This window comes from Crinia signifera, chromosome 4 (assembly GCF_055691185.1).
Source record: "Crinia signifera chromosome 4, ASM5569118v1, whole genome shotgun sequence".
NCBI lineage: Eukaryota > Metazoa > Chordata > Amphibia > Anura > Myobatrachidae > Crinia > Crinia signifera.
This window is the reverse complement of record NC_139220.1, coordinates 41,668,344-41,691,621: the sequence shown is the minus strand read 5'-3', so window position 1 is coordinate 41,691,621 and position 23,278 is coordinate 41,668,344. Positions and strand designations below refer to the sequence as shown.

The following is a 23,278-nucleotide window of genomic DNA, read 5'->3' as shown; positions in this document are numbered from 1 at the left end:
GTACCTTGTTAAAACCCTTGATATATTTGAACGTTTCTATCATGTCCCCCCTTTCCCTTCTCTGCTCTAAAGTATACATATTAAGATATTTTAGTCTTTCCTGGTTTGTTTTGTGATGTAGGGCCATGCACCATTTTAGTTGCCCTTCTTTGTACAGTCTCTAATGTATTTATATCCTTCTGGAGATATGGCCTCCAGAACTGAACACAATACTCTAGATGAGGTCGTACCAATGACCTATACAGTGGCATTATTACTTCTTTCTTTCTTTCTACTGCTGATACCTCTCCCTATGCAACCAAGCATCTGACTTGCCTTCTTCATTGCTTTGTTACATTGCCTACCTGCTTTTAAGTCCCCTGAAATAGTGACACCTAGATCCCTCTCCTCCTCAGTAGTTTCCATTATAGTGCCATTTATACTATATTGAGTCTTTGGATTTCTGAGACCCAAGTGCATGATTTTGCATTTTTGGGCATTAAACTGTAGTTGCCATTCTCTTGACCACTTCTCTAATCTACCTAGATCCTCAATCATTTGTTTTACCCCTCCTGGTGTGTCTACCAGGTGGAGTGCATGCAGTTACCAGAGGGTTTGCATGTTCGGGTAGAGTGCATGCAGTTACCAGAGGGGGAGGTCCCGGAGCGCAGGCTTCTTCAACTCAGGATGCCGACGGCCAATTAAAATGCAGTACCAGCTGGTGAGCCAATCAGAGCTCGCGTACTGGCAGCCACTCTGATTGGCTGCCGGTACACGAGCTCTGAGTGGCTCAAAAGCCAGTGCAGCATTTTAATTGGCTGCCGGCATCCTGAGTTGAATAAGCCTGCACTCTGGAACCTCCGGCCTGCAGCTCAGCACAGCAGAGGCAATCGGGGGAATGAGGTGGGCAAAATGAGCTGCCAGGGCCCTTTCAGAGGCCAGGGCCCAGGACAGCTGTACTCACAGCACCCCCCCTAGTGGCGGCCCTGGAGGTGGGGTATGTACAGTGTGAGTCTCTGCAGAGTCAGGTGGAGTGCGGTCAATTTTTGGAGTGAGTGCATCCACACCAGTATCCGAACGTGGAGAGCATTTGGATTTTTGTGGGGATGCGTATTCAGGTGCAGGGAAGTAAGATGCATTCAGATCATGAAGCCAGCAGAGTGGCTCATGTGATTATTATATGTAGCATTGCTGTGGTGTGCGGAACCACCTCTGCAGCGCGAGGAGAGCCAAGCTAATGTAATAGCATGCTGCAGCACAGTGCTGTATAATAGATGAGAGGAGACGAGCCTCTGCTGTTGCCAGTGCAAGTCCGCATTGTGGAGCCATGAGCTCTCCGTGGTGCTGAAGAGCACAGAGCTGCAGGACAGCAGCCAGGTCTAGCTCCCTCCTGTACAATGCAGGTTGTGTCACTGTAAATCATGACTGTGGCTGTGCTATTGCCTACTCTCCACATTGATTACCACTCTCCAGCAAACTTTCATTCAGTCTTCTTTTTTCCCCTTTAAAATACAGCAATAATGCATGTGCGAAACGAATTGTTTAGTTTGCATGAGATAAGCCATTTACAGTATTTGTTATTTATATAGCGCATACATATTCCGCAGCGCTTTATAGAGTATAGTTGAACATTCACATCAGTCCCTGCCCCAGTGGAGCTTACACTCTATATTCCCTACCACATGTACATGCACACACATACAGACATTCTCGGTTAATATTTTGGGGAGCCAATTAACCTGTTAGTATAGTTTTGGATTGTGGGAGGAAACCGGAGTATCCGGAGGAAACCCACGCAAGTACAGGGAGAACATACAAACTCCGCACAGTTAGGGCCATGGTGGGAATCGAACCCATGACCTCAGCGCTGTGAGGCAGTAATGCTAACCATTACACCAGCCGTACTGCCCTAGATAAATATATACATATATATATAGATATATTATTAATCTTTTATTTATGTAGCATACGCATATCTGCTAGCACTTTTGAGAACATACAAACTCCACAATCATCAAGCAGACGTTGAACTTATGACCCTTTTATGGAGAGACAGCAATGCTAACCACTTTGCCAGCTGGGCTGCACAGGGTTACCCTGAAATTGTAATTTCTCTTACTTTAATGGCAGACTTTCAAATTGTATTTTTCATGGGCCAACTCCAAAGTTGTCTTATAGCGACATAACATGCCTAAGGTTTGTACGCAATTAAATGTCACAAACTAATTTATAGACATTTAGCTGTAAAGAGCTACATTGCATAAATCACTTGTCTGTGCACAAATTCCATGTCTGAAGGGAAAGAAGGGTGACAGAAGATTGAATTATTAATGCTCATGTGTTTTATCCCCACTGCAAATACACTTCCATTACTTCAGCACGAAGAAGCCCTGGATATAGCTAGAATTTGATTGGTTGCTTCAGGACAATGCATTAGCTATTAGCACTGTCCATAATGGATTTCATGGTTTAAGACACAAAAAGGGATATTATGTGGTGCATTAAAATAAAAGAGGTTGCACTTTTTTCCCCAATATACTTACGGCCTGGTTCAGACTTGTTCGCTAGGCTGCGTATGTTCGTAGGTAAACGTCGCACTACGCCCAGCCGGACAGCCACGCCCTGAACTATTCCCGGACGAATTCGGGGCAGTCGTTGAGGTCATGTGATGTCAGCCGCCTGCGTTCACAGGGGAGCGTCCAGCGTTTTCATGGGCTCGCCCATAAAACTCTGGGCGTTCCCCTTCTCGAGCCCCCTGACTTCCATCACCATGGGAACGCCTCGGCCAGTGTGATACTCATCGAAGGCGTTCCCATGGGGGGTTAGCACATGCGCATATTCGCACATGCGCAGACCCCCACCATCAAAATGGGCACCCTAACGAACAGTCTGAATCAGACTCTTAGTTCTACACTATGGGCCCGATTCAGACCTGATCGATGGGCTGCGAATCTTCGGACCAGAGTCACAACTGCGAATACATTCACAGCCGTGCGCACAGTGTAGACTTACTGACGATGGGTAGATTGAGGCGGCTGATGAATTCCCCACGGCAGGGCCCGCCTGGTTTTTTAGGTGCCACATTCAGGAAGGCTGAAGTGCCGCCTACAAATGCCCCCAGGCTGTCAATCAACTTGCAAACATTGCTGGCTTCATTCCCAATGGGACCCCGTGCATCTGCACAGCGTACCATGCACAGGCTTGGTCATTGGATAATAAGCAGGGCTGCAAATGTGAAGTAAAGGAGGGAGTTCAGGGGAAATCAGATGCTTTTTAGCACCCGCGATGTACAACTGATGGTCCGAATCCAATTGATCTTATGTGCTGCACAGAAGATCTTTAGGATTTGATCTGATGCACACGAGAACATACATTGAATCCGATCTGATGTCAAACACGTTTTGGGCCAATTTTAACTGATATATCGACCTGATCTGTTGGAATTGGGTGAAATCGGCCCAAATCACCTTAACTTTTTTGCACAACATTTGGTGGTTTATCCTGAAATCTGATCCAATCATTTTTATGCCCGAAATTTAAAAACGCAATGCTTCTACTAGACATATTTTGTCTAGTAAAATTATTGCCCTTTTATTTTATTTTTTTAAATATTTTTTTTATTATTAATTTGCAGAATTAAATACATTCTTGCAGATGTCTCATATATAATGTGGTAACTAAAAGTATTTCCCATCATAAGGGAAGGCTGGCTGCATTTATGAAATGGTCAAGAACCACACATCCATTAATTTCCTTTATAACAGGAGTAAGGCAAATAGGGTGATGATGACAAAGCACAAATTGCTAAAATATGAGATTTGATGGATAACTTTAAGGAAGAGACACTAAAGACTAGTGCACAGGTTCTCAAAGTCAGTCCCCAGGACCCCACACGGTGCATGTTTTGCAGGTATCTTCAAAGAATCAAGTGAAATAATTAGCTCCACCTGGGAATCTTTTAAAATGTGTCAATGCCGGGTGACCTGGAAAATTAGAATGGCATGGGGTCCTGAGGACCACTGGACTAGAGTCTAACAGAGCATGGCAAAAAGGGGGTTATTCTAATTCACTCTTTCTGACAAAATCCTTCTTAGATGGACAAAACCATGTGCACTGCAGGGGGGGCAGATGTAACTTGTGCAGAGAGAGTTAGATTTGGGTGGGGTTTTACTTCAAAGTGAGATCTATATTGCAGTTTAAAAATAAAGCAGCCATTATTTTCCCTGCACAGAAACAAAATAACTCACCCAAATCTAATTCTCTCTGCACATTTTACATCTGCCCCCCTGCAGTGCACATGGTTTTGTCCATCTAAGAAGAATTTTGTCAGAAAGTGTGAACTAGAATAAGGCCCTAAGTACCAGAGACATGAGTTACATCTGGAGAACTCTTTCAGGCATACTGTATATGGGAAGAGGTAATGAAGAGAGAATCTGATGGAATGGAGAAGGTGGAGTCTGATATTTCATACCCTAGCTTTCCCAAGTAGTGCTCCGCTCTCCGATAGTTGCGAGTGTCAAAAGCCAGGGATATTTGATGTGAATGTGTTTGCCGATGACAGCGGAGAGTGTTTGCTGCGCCTGTGTTAGCGAAATATAAGTTACCAATTTTAGAGGGCTTTGGAGCGCATTCTTTAGTTTAGATTGCGATTAAATATTAACAACCTCCTCCTGGGAGGACCAGGAGCCTGGGGACATAACAAAGGGCAGCGCTGGAACGGCAAAGGGCATTATTGCTAGCAGCAGACACAGAGTCAAACGGTCAACGCAAGCAAAAGTTTGACGTAAAAAAGTCAACATGTGGAACAGTCGACATGCGGTCTTCATGTTTGTTGGTGTCTAGGTCGACATTGACACTCTTTAAGTGCACGGCGTCCCCTTGAATAGCTCGCTGTGCTCGCCATGCTTTGGGTGAAGATCCTCCCTTTGTATGAACAAGTCAGTTTAAAAAAAAAATAGAAACTCATGTTCAACATCGACCACTATTGGTCGACGGTGACCGCATACCAATTAAAATGAATAAACAGTGTATACGCCTGTTGAATATTTACTTTAGTAAATTGCGCCACCTTACTGTGAATTTTTTAAATAGAAAATTTGATTTAACAAATCGCTGTGGCATCATTTGAATAATCTGTGGTTACAATGTTGTTGCATTTGGAGCTGTAGAACACGTACCAGAACCCTCTGAAGTGGGCAGCTTATTTTTCGCTAAGACTGTACATATTATTTATCTAGCACCTTTTAGAAGATAATAAGTAGAATCTGGTTGGTTGCCCATAGCAACAACCCATATTTAACAGAATTCCCATCTTAGTAAATAAACCCCTTGTCACCGTGATTGGCCCAGGTGAAGAAATATAATTTGGGCCCACCCTCCGGCTCTCCAGCCCAAGTTTGCAATATGTCACACAGCTGTTGGTGGCAGCTGTGGGCCCCTTAGTCTTTAGGGGCCTCAGTGCAATGCAACTGCTGAGCCAATGGTAGATCTGCCTCTGCGTTGACGTCTGAAGGAAAAACGGCAATTATTGTTTATATACAGTATTAGTGAGCACGCTTGAAGCAAATCCTTCGAAAGCCAGTCTGCTACCTAGTGATTGCCTCTGTGTTTGTGCATGTGTGAGAAAGAATGAGATGTAGATTCCTTGCTGCCAACAGATGGCAGTGTTTCAGAGATGCACAGATACTAGACATATATATAGATGATATATATAGTATGTGTGTGTACAGTACGTCTGTGTGTGTTTGATGCTTCTTTAGATAAATATGTTGGTAGTATATGTATATATGTGTGTGTGTGTGTGTGTGTGCGTGTGTGTGTGTTTGATGCTTTCTTTAGATAAATATGGTGGTAGTATATGTATATATGTGTGTGTGTGTGTATATATACAGTATGTGTGTGTTTGATGCTTTCTTTAGATAAATATGTTGGTAGTATATGTATATGTGTGTGCGTCTGTGTGTGTGTGTTTGATGCTTTGTTTAGATTAATATGTTGGTAGTATATGTATATGTGTGTGCGTCTGTGTGTATGTGTTTGATGCTTTCTTTAGATAAATATGTTGGTAGTATATGTATATGTGTGTGCTTCTGTGTGTGTGTGTGTGTTTGATGCTTTCTTTAGATTAATATGTTGGTAGTATATGTATATGTGTGTGCATCTGTGTGTGTGTGTTTGATGCTTTCTTTAGATAAATATGTTGGTAGTTTATGTATAGCATACCTCCCAACAGTCGCGATTACCGCGGGAATGTCCCGCGGCGAGGGGGGGGGGGGGCTGTTGGGAGTCCCCCCTGTCGTCTGCTGAGCAGCAGTGAATAAACGCTGTGCGCACGCACAGCTTCTATTCCCACAGCCAGGGGGCTGGGGGCATGGCTAGAGGCTCATAGAGCCTCTGGGTCATGCCCCCATAGCGTCAAAAGGGGGGCGTGGCCTCAAGGATGAGACGTGAGTATAGGCCACGCCCTCTTTAATTAGGCCACGCTTCCAAAATCGGCACGCAACCCTCTGTCCCTCCTCCCTCTCCCTAGAAATTGGGAGGTATGATACAGTATGTGTGTCTGTGTGCCTGTGTGTTTGATGCTTTCTTTATATAAATATGTTGTAGTATATGTATGTGTGTGTGTGTGTGTGTGTGTGTGTTTGATGCTTTCTTTAGATAAATATGTTGGTAGTATATGTATATGTGTGTGTGTCTGTGCCTGTGTGTGTGTGTGTGTGTGTGTGTGTGTGTGTGTTTGATGCTTTCTTTAGATAAATATGTTGGTAGTATATGTATATGTGTGTGCATCTTTAGATAAATATGTTGGTAGTAGTATATGTATATGTGTGTGTGTGTCTGTGCCTGTGTGTGTGTGTGTGTGTGTGTATGTGTGTGTGTGTGTTTGATGCTTTCTTTAGATAAATATCTTGGTAGTATATGTATATGTGTGTGCGTCTGTGTTTGATGCTTTCTTTAGATAAATATCTTGGTAGTATATGTATATGTGTGTGTGTCTGTGCCTGTGTGTGTGTGTGTGTGTTTGATGCTTTCTTTAGATAAATATGTTGGTAGTATATGTATATGTGTGTGCGTCTGTGTTTGATGCTTTCTTTAGATAAATATCTTGGTAGTATATGTATATGTGTGTGCATCTGTGCGTGTATGTTTGACGCTTTCTTTAGATAAATATGTTGTATAGATACACATATAAAAGCAATATACTGGAAACCATTAGTGCTGCTAATGTTATTTAGTCGGTGATGATTCTGCTGGTTATGGGAAGTACTGACGTGTAAGTACATTACAACACCCTACAGACATTACATTTTGCCTCCAGTACCCCTTGGGTATTACAGAATTGTAGGGAAAATTTCTAACTGTTTCTTAATATCCCAGTGGACAGGGTAATAAATGTAACACGGGAGGAGAAGAGTCTGTTTTGGATGTATGTAGCATCAATATGGATTTTTTTCCCAATCTTTGCTAAGTGTCCTTTAGTAATATGGTGATGTCACTAGATATATAATATTTAGGTTGTGTGGTTATATGACATTTCAGGGATCATTAAATTTTTTCATAAAATGAAGCCAAGAGCAGCCATGACGCATTCTATTGCAAATATTCAGTCATTTGATTCATTACCATAGAGAATGGTCATTTTGCGGCGTTGTCAATTGTTTGGATCATTACATTTTAATGTGTGAATTAATTAATACAGTTTCACTTTGCATTGCTCATCGTGCATTATTGTTTTGGACTTCTGAACCATGGTCAAGCCAGAAACACCAGCGTATACTGAAGTTTGGTATGGTGATCATAGGAACAGGCATTCTCTGCACCATCCCCAATGTAGTATAATGAGAAATGATGAATGATATGGTTGGCTGGAATGCTTGCTGGAATTGCTGTCAGATATATATATATACACTATTCTTGCCTACATTCTGGGATACATACAGATGACATGTGGTCAGGATGCTGGCAGTCAGAATAACGATGCCAGCTCCCGATGGAGGGAATCCCGAAAGTGGTCAGGTGAGTATACTTACCCTACCTTCTAGCAGCCTTACCCTAACCCTTACCTCCTTGCAGCTTGATCCTCCCCACTAACCCTACACCCCACTGCCTAAACCTACCCCCTCCCCCTCCCCCTCCCTGCACCCTAAGCCCTTATTTCAATGTGCCTTATAGACCAACCCCCCTACCTCCTGCCTAACCTTAACATACCTCTCCCCACAGCCTAACCCTAAGTCCTCCCAGCTTGGGGACCATTTCATGCATTCAGCACCGGTCTTCTGAAGTGAATTGTGATGTCGGTATACTAAATGCTGGCATTCTAACCACCGGGATACTAACCTCATCCCGTCTGAGTGACTCCTGACCTATTAATGCCTTACCCACCGTTTCTGATTCTACAAACATTTCCAGTAATGTGGGTGATATGGGAACATAAAGATGCAATTTGTAAATAGCCCCCCCCCCCCCCCATGGCCGGCGCCACCACTAGGCAGCCTTAGGCATTTGCCTAGGGCACCGGCCACTGGAGGGCGGAAGTTGGAGCAGCTGTCCCCCCTCCACCCCTGTCGCCACCGCATCGCCCATCGCCGCCCCCTGTGGAGTGACTCACCAGGCTGGGGTGAGTCTGCAAGCAGAGCATCCCCCCATGTAGCAGCCGCCCGACACCCCCCCTCCCCCGGCTACTGTGTAGCACACAGTAGCCGGGTCTGATGCATGCCCGGCAACCCCCCCCCCTCCATGTAGCAGCCGCCCAGCACCCCCCCCCCTCCTCTGTGGACCGGGGGCCTTGCACCGGCCCTGCCCCCCCCCTACAGCATGATGTCACCTATCGCCATGGCGCCCTCTACAACCCCCCCTTCAAAATTTCTTGGAGGAGAGACCAAAAAAAAGCATGTGGCATACTAAATTAGTATGTACACAAAGGTTTAGCAGCGCTCTTGTTAATGATGAGTGAATACCACTTAAAATTAATATATTTTAATGATTTTGAAATATTTAGAATGCATCTGAGTGCAAAATGACTAAAATATACATATAAAAATTGTACAATGACATAAAAACATACAACAATAAAAGGAGTTGTACCAATAAATTGGCTTTGTAGCCAGATCTCACGTGGGGAGAAGAGTCCAAATGGGGGTGCCAATGTGTCCTGCACTGTCCACACTGTAATAGTCCCAAAGATAAATGGAGTCCAAATTGTGCGGCAATGAATATTCCTGTGTGCCAATCGAGGGAGTGGCTGTTTGTTATGAGCCTGACCGGCAACCTCATGGTCAATTGTATCCAATAAACAGGGAAATTAGCCGATGACTTCCAAATGATGGGGACCTGGTGGTCAGAGTAGTAAGCAGGTGTGGATTCGGATATCTCCCCAGATCTGTAACAGCACAGTACCACCGACGCGTTTCGCTGGTCTACGCCAGCTTTATCAACTTTGTTCTTTTTGGCATACTAAATTATACTGAGAAATATACAATAGCTTATGGAGAATATTCTTTACAATCATGAAATTGGAATTACTACTACAGTATGTACGAAATCTGTTCCACAAGTAATTGTGTGGTGTTGCCTAACAAACCAATCAGGATCAAGCTTTCATTGTTCTGCTCAGGTTCAGTCCTTTTTCATAACTGGCCCCACATTACTGTATTTTTTCTTAGGATATACAATATGTAATAATAATCATCAATAGCAAATGCATTGAAATAATGACAGCAGAATATCCTCACTTACCTTGTTAGTGTGATGATTTGGGGTAATTAGCTCAGTAGACGGTTCTATTGGTCCAGTGACTTGGTGCCAAATCAAGATCCAAATACTGTTTTTATGGGGAATTTGTGAAATAATGAAGCTTTACTGGCAGCTCGCAATACAAATGAACAAAACCTACAGTAGCGCCCATTCACGGCACTGACTCACTTCATTGCCCCTCACTGACCTTACGAAGCTAGCGGCTACGAATGTCTGTATTCTTAGCCATTCAATGAGCCAGAGGCACTAAGCTTCAAAAGTGATCAAATGGAGAGTGATAAACAGCCAGCCAATCAGCACCTTCCTGCCATGTCACAGACTTTGTTTGAAAAATGTCAACCAGGAGCTGATTGGTTGGTTGCTTAACACTCTTCATTTTATCATTTTTGAAGCCTAGTGCATCTAGCACAATGTCAGTTACCGGCCGTAACAAATTTACTATGCCAAAAATACGTACCTTGGATGTGTTTTACAAGTTGTATATTCTTTCGTATTTTGTTTTACGTACTTACAGTATTTCACAGTTCACTTGAATGGTGAATACAAATTTACTATCAGGCCATATACTTAATACGGCCGGTAATTCAGCAGAAAATACACCTGGAAAATACAGTACTCCTCATTTTCCAGACATATTGGGCTGCAGCCGGCACGGATTAGTTAGATACATGCAGGGTTTTCTGTGTAAAAATAGAAGAAAGAAAGAATGTAAAAAACAGCATACAGTCCGTCCGTCCGTCCGACAGTTACCGGCCCCGGGCTCATTGAGCGGTCCTGGTTGCAGCAATACAGGTGGAAAAAAACAGCTGTGATCCCCCTGTATTTCTATAACCAGCACCAGGCTCATGGCCCAGTCCTGGTTCCCAAAATACAGGGGACAAAACGAGTAGGGTCCCCTCGTATATTGGCAACCAGCGCCAGGCTCAAGCAGCCAGCGGGCTAATGCCACAGCAGGGGGACACTTTTTATACAAGGTCCCCCAGTCAAAGCATCAACTTGTGGCTGATCAGCCCTGGCCAGGACCCTGGGGGAGTGTGGTCGAAGGGAGTGTGGCCAAAGGGTAGATACGGGCCTGTCCCGGATCACTCACTAAAACTATCTACCACTTCCACTAATAGTAGGGTTGTAGCTAGTTCCCCTGTACTGAATGTAGTTTGGACCATTTGACCAATGGAATAACATGTGGCCATAGTACAGTAGCAGTAAGGATGGTGGAACAACAATTTCTTTATCAACGCCACCATCTATTCCTTCTAGTAATGGGACCGAAGCATGTTGAGCGACGCAAGCCCGCCAGGGTACACTGTGTTTCCTGTAGCCTAATTTCAGTCTCCGCCTACCCTGCCGGGTAACATGGTATGTCCCATTTACTGAAGAGGAGATAGATCCAACCCTAATAGTAGCTGCAGACATTTACACTGCCAGGTTCAATTCCAGCAATTTTACAGCACATGTAAAATCAGTGATCTAATGCTATCTGAAGATGGCGTTCATTCCCACAGTGTCATTCCTACGTCCCGATACATGTGTATGTGGACGACGTGGCACATTGATTGTTTAATGGGAGGCAACAATGATTAGTTAAATATACTGTACAAGAAACTATTGATGAATGGCCTATGGACCTGAGGTAGATAAATGCCTTTATTCACATGTATGCAGTGGTATAAGATGCCACTGTCACTATTTCTATACCTGGGGGTAAATGTTCACGGGTCCAAGATGCTGGACATGCATCACATATTTTTAAAGTGGCAATCATTTACAAAATCAGCTTGTGGCTTATATAATAAGAGCTTTCTCACCCAAAGTCCCACACGTCTGGCAACTTGGACCCTATTACATATACTTCTTGGTGTGCTACTAGTAATCATCAGGCCACACTTGCCCAAACTCTCTACTACAGTAAATGCAACAAACCAGTACTCATATAGGTGTATTTTCTGATTGGCAAAGCCCTCAGTTGTGATGACACACCCCCAAGGAACTTTGCGTAGGTAAGAGCATCCCATAATAGCCCAGTTTCTCTTCTTTGGTTACACAATGACCCAATCTACGTCATCGGGTCCCACGGAACCCCTTGTCAATGGGCAGTTGTGGGAGGATGATACCATTGCAGGGGATTTGTCCACCTCTCTGTGGGCCGGGAGGCAGACCAGATCTTCGGGACCCTTCCGGCCATTCTGGGAGCGTAAGCAAGTATGATCAAGCATCATTCCCGGAGGATCTATAGTGGAGGCTCCACAATAGCGCTCACCACTTCTAACATTTATTCCATAATCCATAATAGATAGACAAATGCACAATAAATATATTATTTTGCTACGATAGCCCTATTATTAGTTGTTCAGTTTCACAATGACCTTTCATTTCCAGATTTCCTGCGGCAAAATACAGACAGTAATGGAAAACCTGATTCATTTGCTAGTGAGTATAATGAACCACACTAAGTTTACTGCATGCAAACAATATTTTTGAGGGGATTTTTCAAATTCTTCCGTTTAAATCTGCATTCCATATTGGCAATTTTCCTAGTTGGCTTGTTTGTTGCTGCCATTGCTTATGCAAAGCGATACAGAATATCAAGCATGAAAGCAATGGCACTTGAGTTGAAAATTGGTTTTAATAATGACATTTTCTTTAGCTGTAACCAGCATCATACTGTAAAAAGGCAATTACCTCACGGTCTGGGATGATTGGTTTTTAATTTTCTATCGTAATGATTTAAAACTGAGCATTGATAATTGATTGTTAGTGTACTGCGTATAGGATTTATGTAATAGTGTAAAGTGCTTGTCGTATCAACGAAAGCTAACATCAGTCTGTGGTAACAGTAGTTGTTTTGAATAAATACCTCACAATATATATTATGATTTAGTCATGCATTTGATTGGCTCAGTAGGGGGAGTCCGTTTCATTCATTAAAAAGCTACTGTACAGCAGACCTGGACGACCTGCTGCTCTCCAGCTGTTGTGAAACTAGACATCCCAGCATGCCTTGCCACAGTCATAGCATTCCCTAATAGAAAAAATGTGGCAAGGCATGCTGGGACTTGTAGTTTGACAAAAATTATAGGTTGGCCAGGCCTGAGTTACAGTAACCAATTATAATGTACTTATCATTTTATTAATAACAGCTTTGTGGCCTGGCTAAGAATTGTTTTTCACTAATATGTTAAGGCCCCCATACATTATGCGTTTTGGGCACAATTTCACCCGACTCCTGGCTGAAAAATCATGAGAAATCGGGCCGCGCCACAATTTATAAAGTTAACTCCACGCCCATGTGGATACTGGGGGTATAACATGGATAGTGGGGATATGAATTTGTTAAAAAAAGAGAGCCAGTGGGCGCCTTCTGTACACTAAAATTATTTTAATCAGCAATACACATACATATAACACAATTCACAAAGAACACGTAACAAACAGGGCCGGCGCCACCACTAGGCAGCTCTAGGCACCTGGAGGGCGGCAGTTCGCCCCTCACCCCCAGCGAACTGTGTAAAAAAATTGCTGCCCCGGCATCCCTGCAGTGCTGGGGCGGTCAGGGGTGTCCGTGCCGTAGGAGTACCTGCGGCGCCATCATGTGTATAAAGCTGGCTGCGGCCGGTGGAGTCCCTGTAGTGAATAGCAAATAACTAGCGCTATGCGCGCGGCGGCGTGGAAAGCGCTAGTTATTTGCTATTCACTACAGGGACCCCGCCGGCCGCAGCCAGCTTTATACACATGACGGCGCCGCAGGTAACCCTACGGCACGGACACCCCTGACCGCCCCAGCACTGCAGGGACACCGGGGCAGCAATTTTTTTACACAGGTACCACCCCCCCCTCCCTCCCCCCGGCACCGGGGTGCCCCCACCCCGACTCGCCTGGGGCGCTCCGGTGCCTTGCACCGGCCCTGATAACAAATAACTTTGCATGCATGCAAAAGAGTAAAAAATATATATGGATGTACTTCAATGCAATTGCAGAAAAGATTTAAAAAATAATAAAAATAAAAAGTCTGCAGCAGATATTTATCAGGTCCTGATTGGATGGTGTGGTTGCCAATTTTATAGAAATGAGACATACACCTGTACTCAATTAGCTAACCGGTATAAGACCAGCCCCCAGCATGGAACTCCTCATTCCTGAATTGAAGAAGCCGTCTGAGCGCGGCGAAACGCGTTTTCGTGAGGAGTAACTTTTGGACACTGCAGCCAAGGACCTGAGGGACACAATAGTGTCATCTGACGATAAATAATCACCGGTCCCCGGTCACGCTACCCCGCGAGGATCTGATCCCTGAGACAGGCACCTTCAGCTACTGCGGCGCACTCCATTACAGCCGGCCGCACACACGGAAGACGGTGCGGTAACGCCAACACATAACAGCTGGGGGTAAGCCCACCACAGTGGGAAGGTGAAACCATAAGGGGGACAGTCCACTCGCATCTACGAGTGTCGGGTCTGCCGGAGCTACAACTGCCCAGTATTGAACACCGCAGAGCAATGACGTGTTCACCCTGCGGGAGACACTGCCATAATTTACAGCACAGACGCCACCAATTATTATCGGGCGTCCAACAGAGAGTGACAAGCAAGTGATCTACTTGCCCCGGCTTGGAATTTGCTCACTTCTACAAATCTCTTTCTAATATTCCCTTGGAAAGATTTGGACCTTTGGTGGGACTATAAATATTGGCAACCACACCATCCAATCAGGACCTGGTAAATATCTGCTGCAGACTTTTTATTTTTATTTTTATTATTTTTTAAATCTTTTCTGCAATTGCATTGAAGTAAAACTTTTATAGTACATCCATATATATTTTTTACTCTTTTGCATGCATGCAAAGTTATTTGCTATGTGTTCTTTGTGAATTGTGTTATATGTATGTGTATTGCTGATTAAAATATTTTTAGTGTACAGAAGGCGCCCACTGGCTCTCTTTTTTGTAAAGTTTCTCTGTTGAGGGCGGCATCCCTATACCAGAGGGCAGCATTCTGTACAACACACAGCACACGTGCCCCTAGCGCTCAAAATAACCCCATTCGATATGAATTTGTTAGACTGTGTGTGTAATTGAGTTTATACTTACCCTCCTCCGGGCCGGTCACCGCGTCCATCATCCACGATCCCCGCTGATGTTCACTCCCCGGTGCCATCGTTCATACCCCCTCCTCCGGCAGTCACTCCCGGCGTCCCCCTCCTCCGGCACTCAGTCCCCGGCGCCAGCAATGTATGCAATTAGCGTAGTGCCGCTGGGGAGCAGGGAAAGCATATAATGCTCCACCAGCGGCAGTACGCTGAATTACGTACATTGCTGGCGCCTTAGCACAGGAAGTATCTCCCCCCGCCGTGTGCTGGTGTCCGCCGGGTGCTGCCGGTATCTCCCCCCTCCGCCCACACTCCACTCAAGCCCCGTCGCCCGCCCTTCAGTGCCCCGCGCTGCCGGTATCTCCCCCCTCCGCCCACACACTGCTCAAGCCCCCCCGCCCTCCCTTCAGTGCCCTGCTGCCCGCCCTTCAGCGCGCAGAGTAAGTATAAAGCCACATATTAGCAGGGCGTTCGGCTAGGCTACACGGTACAACGCCTAAGGTACGTTGTCAGCGTAGTGTAGCCGGGTGCCCTGCTAATACACAAGTGCCCAGTCCAACTCTGCGCCCACTTGGATCGTTAATTAACAGCAAGTCAGTTTCAAAGAAATAATCATAAAAAACGCATGTCAACATTTTCATCATGTCGGCATAATGAATGTCCGCATTTTTTAATGTGTCGCTATTTTGACTGTCTGCCAATCAACGGTTGACTTTTGATTGTCGGTATTTTGACTTTTCGGGGAACTGACTGCATCCCGTACACATATATTCCGACAGGATTGTCAATGAGTTGGCCTGGAGGAGAATCCGTTCTAGCTTCCGATTTATGCCGATACAAACGAAGGATATTTAATAAATACCTTCACAATTTAGGAATCTGATCAGTGTGGGGCCATGAAATTACTGTACATTCAGCAGACAAGCAGTTTTTAGATCTCCAAATAATGGGCATGATTCAGACCTGTTTTCTAGACCGCGTGTAATCGCAGCCTTGCGAACAGGTAAACGCCTCTGGATGAAAGGACGTACACCCTGGCACGTAAATCCCCTCTCTATAGGATGTGTACAGGAACACATCCCCTCACATGCGGCGGAATTGACCATCCAATGATTTCTGCAGCCTGTGCTCTGAAAAATAAAGTCCATACCTACTTCTCAGATGGCCGCTATCCACCGAATTGGGGACGGGCGCTGATGTCATGTGACGTCAACTGCCCGCCTGGAGCAGGCATTGCCACGCCTGCATTCTCATGGGAACACCCAGCGTTTTTATGGGGATGCCCATAAATGTTGCCCGATTCCTTGCTCCCCCCCCCCCCTGCCCGCCCCTGGAGTGAACGGTCCGGCGAGTATGAAACTCACCAAAGTCATTCACTCCCGGGGTTTGCGCATGCACAAACCCCGAACATCGGGGATGGGGACGAATTCGGCCCATAACTAAACGGTCTGAATCGGCCCCAATGTTGGTTTCGTATAACGGTTATTGGGAAAATACCAGTGTATGAAAGACAAAAATTTTGACATAGTGTTTGCGTTCATCTGGGAGGAGCTTTGTGGTCACCAAGTTATAGTGGTGTATAATCAGGGTAATCCTATACAGGAACTGAAAAGACCATTGCTGTCAGAGGGGCAAAAGATGGTTGTGCGTAAATGAATCAGTTCAGTAATATATCATTATGAGAGGGGGCAGTAATAGAAAAGATAAGACCTTGATCATTTCCTTGCAGCCAAACCCACAAAGTGGTGCACAGTATGACCTTTAAGTCAGTTAGGAAATGACCAGTCTCTGATTGTAGTTACTTTCCCTGGACTCATTTGTAGGCCCTCAGGGGAGATGCTATGATAAAGGAATGGAATGGTGGTAACCTTGAATGCACACTTCCCATTTTATTGTACAGATGATGTTCCTGGAGGTGACCAAGTACCATCTGTGTGTGTTGACAATGTACTGATTAGCTCTGGAAATAGATCAATATATTATCTAGGTAAACAACAACACAATGGTGCTGAAGGTCAAGAAAAATGTATTGGACAAAGTACAGTAAAGTTGCTGGAGATCAGAAACCATCGCGGGATTCTCAGGAGACCTGTCTGAGGTCTCCGGTCTCACCTTTAGCTCTGTTTAGGTGGCACTGTGTGGGAAATTTACTAAGATTGGAGTTTTATTTCACCAATAAGAATCTACTTTTTATTTATATAGAACCTTCTAGAAGATAGTATCTGATTGGTTCCCCACAGCAACATCCCATATGAGAACTTCCATCTTAGTAAATAACCCCCCTGTTGATTATTGTAATAACTGATTTTATGTTGTGGGTTAAGGACAGAAGAGGTGTTGGGAAGATATAGTACTACATGTTGAGTATCTGATATCCAAAATGCTTGGGATTTTGAAATACCGGGAAGGAAAGGAACATGGGTCACTGAAGATGCTGTGGGAGGTCCAACAGGTGCTGGGGGTGCGTCAGTCAATGGATGTCTTTGAAGGTCCTATCGGTGTCATGGGATGTCTGACAGGTACGATGGGTGGGGTTCTGCAGGTGCTGTGGATGGGTGGGGTGTCTGACAGGTGGGTCGAGCAGGGTGAAGGATATGAAGACAGAGTTCCAAGATGGGTCTGCAAATCAGAATGGCTGCGACACCGCAGCCATCGATACTAAATGACATCATGATGTCAGGTAACATCATGACATCACAGCTACCCATAATATTCAGTTTTTCTAAATATTACAGTTTTACAGTAAGTGATGTGTTGGTTGGTTGGTGGCTTTTCATAGGGGACGGGAAGGGGTCATGATGCAGGGAAAGAGTCTGTGGGTGTCGACGTGGCCGCACATTGACCCCTTATGCACTGTACCAAGCCAAGCTTACCATTGTATGACAAGGGGCATGGTTATGATAACACAATTCAGCACAAATCACATCAGCCAGACGGACCGCCCACTTTACTCAGTAAGTAAATGGCTGTGTCATCTCTGGGAGATTTGCCCCTTTCCCGGGGGTCTGGGAGCACCACCCAATTTTCACCCTTCTCAGCCATTCTGGGAGAGTAGGCAAGTAGGACATGGACATTTTTAAGTATTATTTTATCAGCAGTCATACAGCACAGATAAGCATCAGAGCAGCAGAACCAATGGGATAGATGTCATTGCAGGTAGTGGGCAGGAGATGATGGTATAAGTTAGGGAAGAAGAAGCACATGAGGGCAGAGAGCCCTGCTCGTGAGGCGTTGTGGTCTAAAGGGGAGGAAAGAAGGGGTAAAGAAAGTAAGCCAGTGGGTTAGCCTGGGAGCTGCAACTGCAACTGCTAGTAGAGGGCTCCAAATTCATATTACGTTGTATTCATTACAGTTTAAATACATTTCCGTTTCAATTCTAAGTGAATGTGTGATGTCTGTGTAAGATCGGTATGAATTATTTATATGAATATATTGTGCTACCTGGCAGAATTAGTCAGATATTCATCACTTCTCTTTTCTGGATGTTGGCGCTAATAAAACTGTAAGGCTAAGCATATAGAATATAACATTCTGGTGTCCAATGAGGAGCATTGTACCCATGGAGCAACTGAGCATCTGTGCTTAATGCAGTTACTGTAAGCACAAATCGCTCAGCACGCTGCACCAGTGAGTGTTACAGTATCTGGAGAAAGAGCTACAGTAGACATACTGAATGCAGTATATATCTAGTCAGGCAGGGCCGAAACTAGGTTTTTCGGCGCCCGGGTCGGAAGTCATTTCGACGCCCCCCCCCCACAAAAACAAAAAAAAAATCACTGCCTTGGGGTCAGGCAGCGGGGGTCCGGGGACTGGAGAAGGTTAACTCCGGCTTAGGGAAGCCAATCCCGGGGCATTTTTTCAATCCCTGGATTCGGGATTGAAAAATGCTCAATCCCGGGATTCCCGGGATCCCGGGATTGGCTTTCCTAATAAAAATACACCCTGGCTGCCCCACATTTACTTACGTTTCAGGGGTTTGTGGGTGGGACGACGGGTCGTCCATGCTGCTGGCTGGGTGCGGGCTGGCGTGCTGGCTGGGTGGGCGAGCTGACGCGCTGGCTTCGCAGTTGGCGTGGTGGGCTTGCTGGATGTGCGGGCTTGCTGGCTGGGCGGGCAGGTGGGCTTGCTGGCTTCTTGCTGGCTGGGTGGGCGGGCTTGCTGGCTGGCTGGGCTGGCTGGGCGGGCGGCACGGCATCACACTGCCGGGCGCAACCTCTGCCTACGCAGCGTGACCCCTGATCTCCGTCACGCTGCGCAGTGCTGCCGGGAGAAGTTGGGCCGCGTCATTAGACTGCGCGCATACGCGGTCTAATCCCGAAATCCCGGGATTGGAAACACCAATCCTGGGATTGAAATCCCGGCGTTTTGGAGGCCAAATCCCGGGATCCCGCCGATCCAGGGATTGGCCACCCTACTCCGGCTCCTAGCGCTGCCGGACGGTGGGCGGGAGGCAGATTTTGAAAAGACTTGCCGGACGCTGATTGGCTGAATTCAACCAATCAGCGTCCGGCAAGTCTTTTCAAAACCTGCCTCCCGCCCACCGTCCGGCAGCGCTAGGAGCCGGAGTTAACCCACCAGTCCCAGGGACCCCGCTAGAACCTGGCGTTAACCCACCAGTCCCCGGACCCCCGCTGCTCATCCCAGCGACCACGCTGCCGGGACACCAAACTAGCGCCCCCACCCTCCAGCGCCCGGTGCGCGTGACCCCCTAGCCCCCCCTAGTTACGGCCCTGAGTCAGGTGATAGTGATGTGCAGGACCGTGCATCACCGTCGCCGGACGGCATACACACGGAGCGAGCCATGCTTAATTTGTAAACATTCACTTAGCAATGGGTCTTTAATCGCCTGTGTGTTTGCCCCATTAGTTTGTGCATTTCAGCCTCCATGTTTTCTAGGCATTTATATTAGGTCAAATTAGATCAAATTCGACAGTGTGATTTTAAGAACCTTTAAATAGAGTGTTTCCAGTGTCACTGGGGCCATAATAAACATGTTTGTCAGCATTGTCTGAAACAATGTAGAGCAAAGTGACAGGGAATGTAGGGGGCTGGATGAGGGAGTAGGTACTAATTGCCCTCCCACCATGTAGGCTCTGTGTTTGTTTCAGGGTTGCCTACCTGACCCTCTCCATGAGGGAGAAAATTCTCTGTTGCTGGCCTTCCCTGGTTATGTATGATTGCCATCACCTGTGGGGAGCTGGGTAATTGATAAGAAAGGTGTTTCACCACAGGTGATGGCAATCGTACAGTACCAGGGAAGTCCAGGAACAGAGCATTTTCTCTCTCATGGAGAGGGTCAGGTAGGCTACCATGAAACAAACACAGAGGGCGCAGTAGGCTACCATGAAACACCCGGGATGCTCCGTCTACCCCTTCCCCCTCATGCATGTAAGACTATCACATTCAGCACCAAGGGAATGCGACCCCCCTAAGCCCCACCCCCACCCTTTTAGTTGTGGGATAGATAGATAGATAGATAGATAGATAGATAGATAGATAGATAGATAGATAGATAGATAGATAGATAGATTCCTTACACATCTTTATTTTACTGTGGACAAATTCCTGTAAGTTACAGGTGCTTCAAATATGTCTCATGCAGTTTAATTATTTGTCATGCAATGTAGTTTGGGCAATTGGATTTAAAGAGAGATGTAATGATTTGTGTCAGCCCGTTTTCTGGAAGAGGCAGGTCTATTAAGCACAACAGACAAGGTATCTACTTCCTATTTTCTCCTCTGAAGGTCTTTGATGAATTTCCTTCTTGAGAGACAAAGTAAATTCTTTGAGATTGCCAGTGAGTTATAGCCTGGAACCTCACGCAGTAGTCACTGTAAAGAAAACAAATCATCCCCACTTCCACTAGTAATTAAAAATACATCAACAGCAAACCTGGCAAAGAATGTAACATGTACTGTACTGTATACGTATGCATTATATGGAACTCCGTATCGCTACATACCTCCCAACATGACCCATGCCAGGAGGGACAAGCTACTCTGCTGCTGGATTTTCCTCTTAATGTATGATTGCCATCACCTGTTTTTGAACAGTTTACCTAATGAGAAAGGTGCTTCTCCACTGGTGATGGGTAATCAAAACTAAGAGGGAAGTGCAGGAGCAGAGCAATGTGTCTCTCCTGGAGAGGGTCATGTTGGAAGGTATGTCGCTAGATGTCCATTACACCTATGAATAAATACGGATGAACGGTGGATGAGACGCTTGTGGTCATAATACAGATGCTGGGATCCCATTAGAGGGACAAAACAGGGGTGCAGTAAATATACTTACTTACCCTGCCACCTTTCCCCACCTTTCCCTTTCTGCTATGGAGATGGACCAACACAAAATGTCCGCCCCCATACAGCAGACAGTTTCAGAGAACTGTCTGCTATATGGGGCGGACATTTTATTGTGGTCCGTCTCACTAGCAGAAGAATGACCACCACTGAAGACAGGTACAGGTAAGGCTGCGGGCGGCGGATTGGCGGGCGATGGGCGGGCGGAGGATGGACGGACGGGAAGGGGCTAACTATAGCACCACAGCCCCCCCGGCGCCCCCACATGCACAGCGCCCCCCCCCCCGCGCAACCGCGGGGGCTGCGGTGCTATAGTTACGCCTCTGCCCCAACCCTAACCCTCTCTTCTCACAACCTAAAGCCTCATACAGATGGAGCCCTCCCCAGCCAGCCTTCTCTGGATAGCCATGGTGTAACTGGGTTGATTTTCCCATGTAATTGATTGCCGCTTTAACAAAATATTTAACTTTCTGATTATCACACCCTATTACATTTGGCCTCACATCTTCAACAGATCTTCCATCCTAGTAAATTTAGAAACATAGAATGTGACGGCAGATAAGAACCACTTGGCCCATCTAGTCTGCCCCTATTTTTAAACATGTTACCTCAAACCATATGTGATCCTTATTTTTTTGTAAGGATATCAATATGCCTATCCCAAGCATGTTTAAATTGCTCTACTCTCTTAGCCTCTACCACCTCTGATGGGAGGCTATTCCACTTATCCTCTACTCTTTCTGTGAAGTAATTCTTCCTCACATTTCCCCTGAATATTCCTCACTCTAGTCTAGAGATGTGCGGGCTCGGATTTCCCAGATCCGAGCCCGCATGAACGTCAGTAATCCGACCCCGGATCCGAGCAGCGTTCGGAGCTTCCCGTCTGACTCGGATCTGGGCGCGCGGGCAAAACGTCATTGCCCGGCACAGGATTCTCGCGAGATCCGGACCGCTAGATAAAGAGCGAGCATCCGGCGCCATTTTTCACTTGTGATTTGAGCTGGTTAGAAAGAGTTGGATGGTCTGTGTGCGGAGCTTAGTTAGTTAGGTTAGGTTAGGAGCTGTGTTTTTTTTTTGCTGCTGGCACGACTGCCAGTGCCTACTAGTGCCACTGTCTGCTCTCTGGTGGCGTGTGTCTGCAGTGCCAGGGGCTGGCTGCCAGCCCATCAGCAGTAGTACCTCTACCTGGCCACTTCAATCATACATGTATATGTATGACTGCAGTGTGCACTCTGTTGTAAAACTTATTTAACCACTTGTATACCAGTCTGCTTGTGCATCTGCTGTATAATTAATAATACCCCTGCTTGTGTATTTTGCAGCCTTATCAGACATGTGTATATGGCTGCAGTGTGCAGCACTGTTGTTAAAATTATTAGCCACTTGTGTATACCAGTCTGCTTGGGCTTCTGCTGCATAATAAATAATACCCCCCTGCTGGTGTATTTTTTACAGCCTTAAGTTATATCAGACATGTGTATATGACTGCAGTGTGCAGCACTGTTAAACTTATATTAACCACTTGTATACTAGTCTGCTTGTGCATCTGCTGTAATAATTAATAATACCCCCCTGCTGGTTTATTTTTTACAGCCTTACATAACTAGTACATATTTTCTGCTGGTGCATCTACTGTACTACTGAGTCTGACATAATAAATAAATAGTGTACTCAACTGGTGCATCTACTAAATAAAATAATATCTCTGCTGGTGCATATTAATTATACTGCCATATATATAATATCTCTTTGGTGGTGCATAATTAGTATATTATTTTTCTGGTGGTGCCTAATTATTTGACCACTGTATATCTTTCTCAGGGTTGCCGACCCTCCCGGAATTCCCGGGAGTCTCCCGAAAATCTGGTCCTCCTCCCGGCCCCCCGGAAGGGTGGACAATCCTCCCGGAATCTGGGGGACCCCCCTGAGCCCCCTGAATCGCGGCATTTAAATGCCGCAATCCGCGGGTCTCAGAGGAGGGGGCGGGGCTAAAATGGCACAATCGCGTCATTTTAGCCCCGCCCCCTCCATAGAGATCAGTCATTTTTCCTGTTTCCCGTAATGGGGGCGGGGCTTAATGACGTCACAGTCAAGCCCCGCCCCCCCGATCGGGTAAGGAAAGTCTCCTCTCCGGGCTTCTCCCGGAGAGGAGCATTTATAAGTC

The 23,278-nt window shown here is 45.8% G+C and overlaps 1 protein-coding gene across 6 annotated transcripts in view; it reads left to right on the top strand.

Annotated features, from left to right (window-relative positions):
- The window catches only part of PRMT8 (protein arginine methyltransferase 8), a 194,337-nt gene that overhangs the window by 8,081 nt on the left and 162,978 nt on the right, over positions 1 to 23,278 (top strand). For 2 of the 6 annotated variants that reach the window (XM_083181634.1, XM_083181640.1), the window contains exon 2: positions 12,109 to 12,159. The exons of the other annotated variants lie outside the window; for them this stretch is intronic. In XM_083181634.1, coding sequence (XP_083037760.1) covers positions 12,109 to 12,159 — 51 coding nt within the window. The remainder of the gene's footprint in view (positions 1 to 12,108; positions 12,160 to 23,278) is intronic. 6 annotated transcript variants of the gene reach the window in all.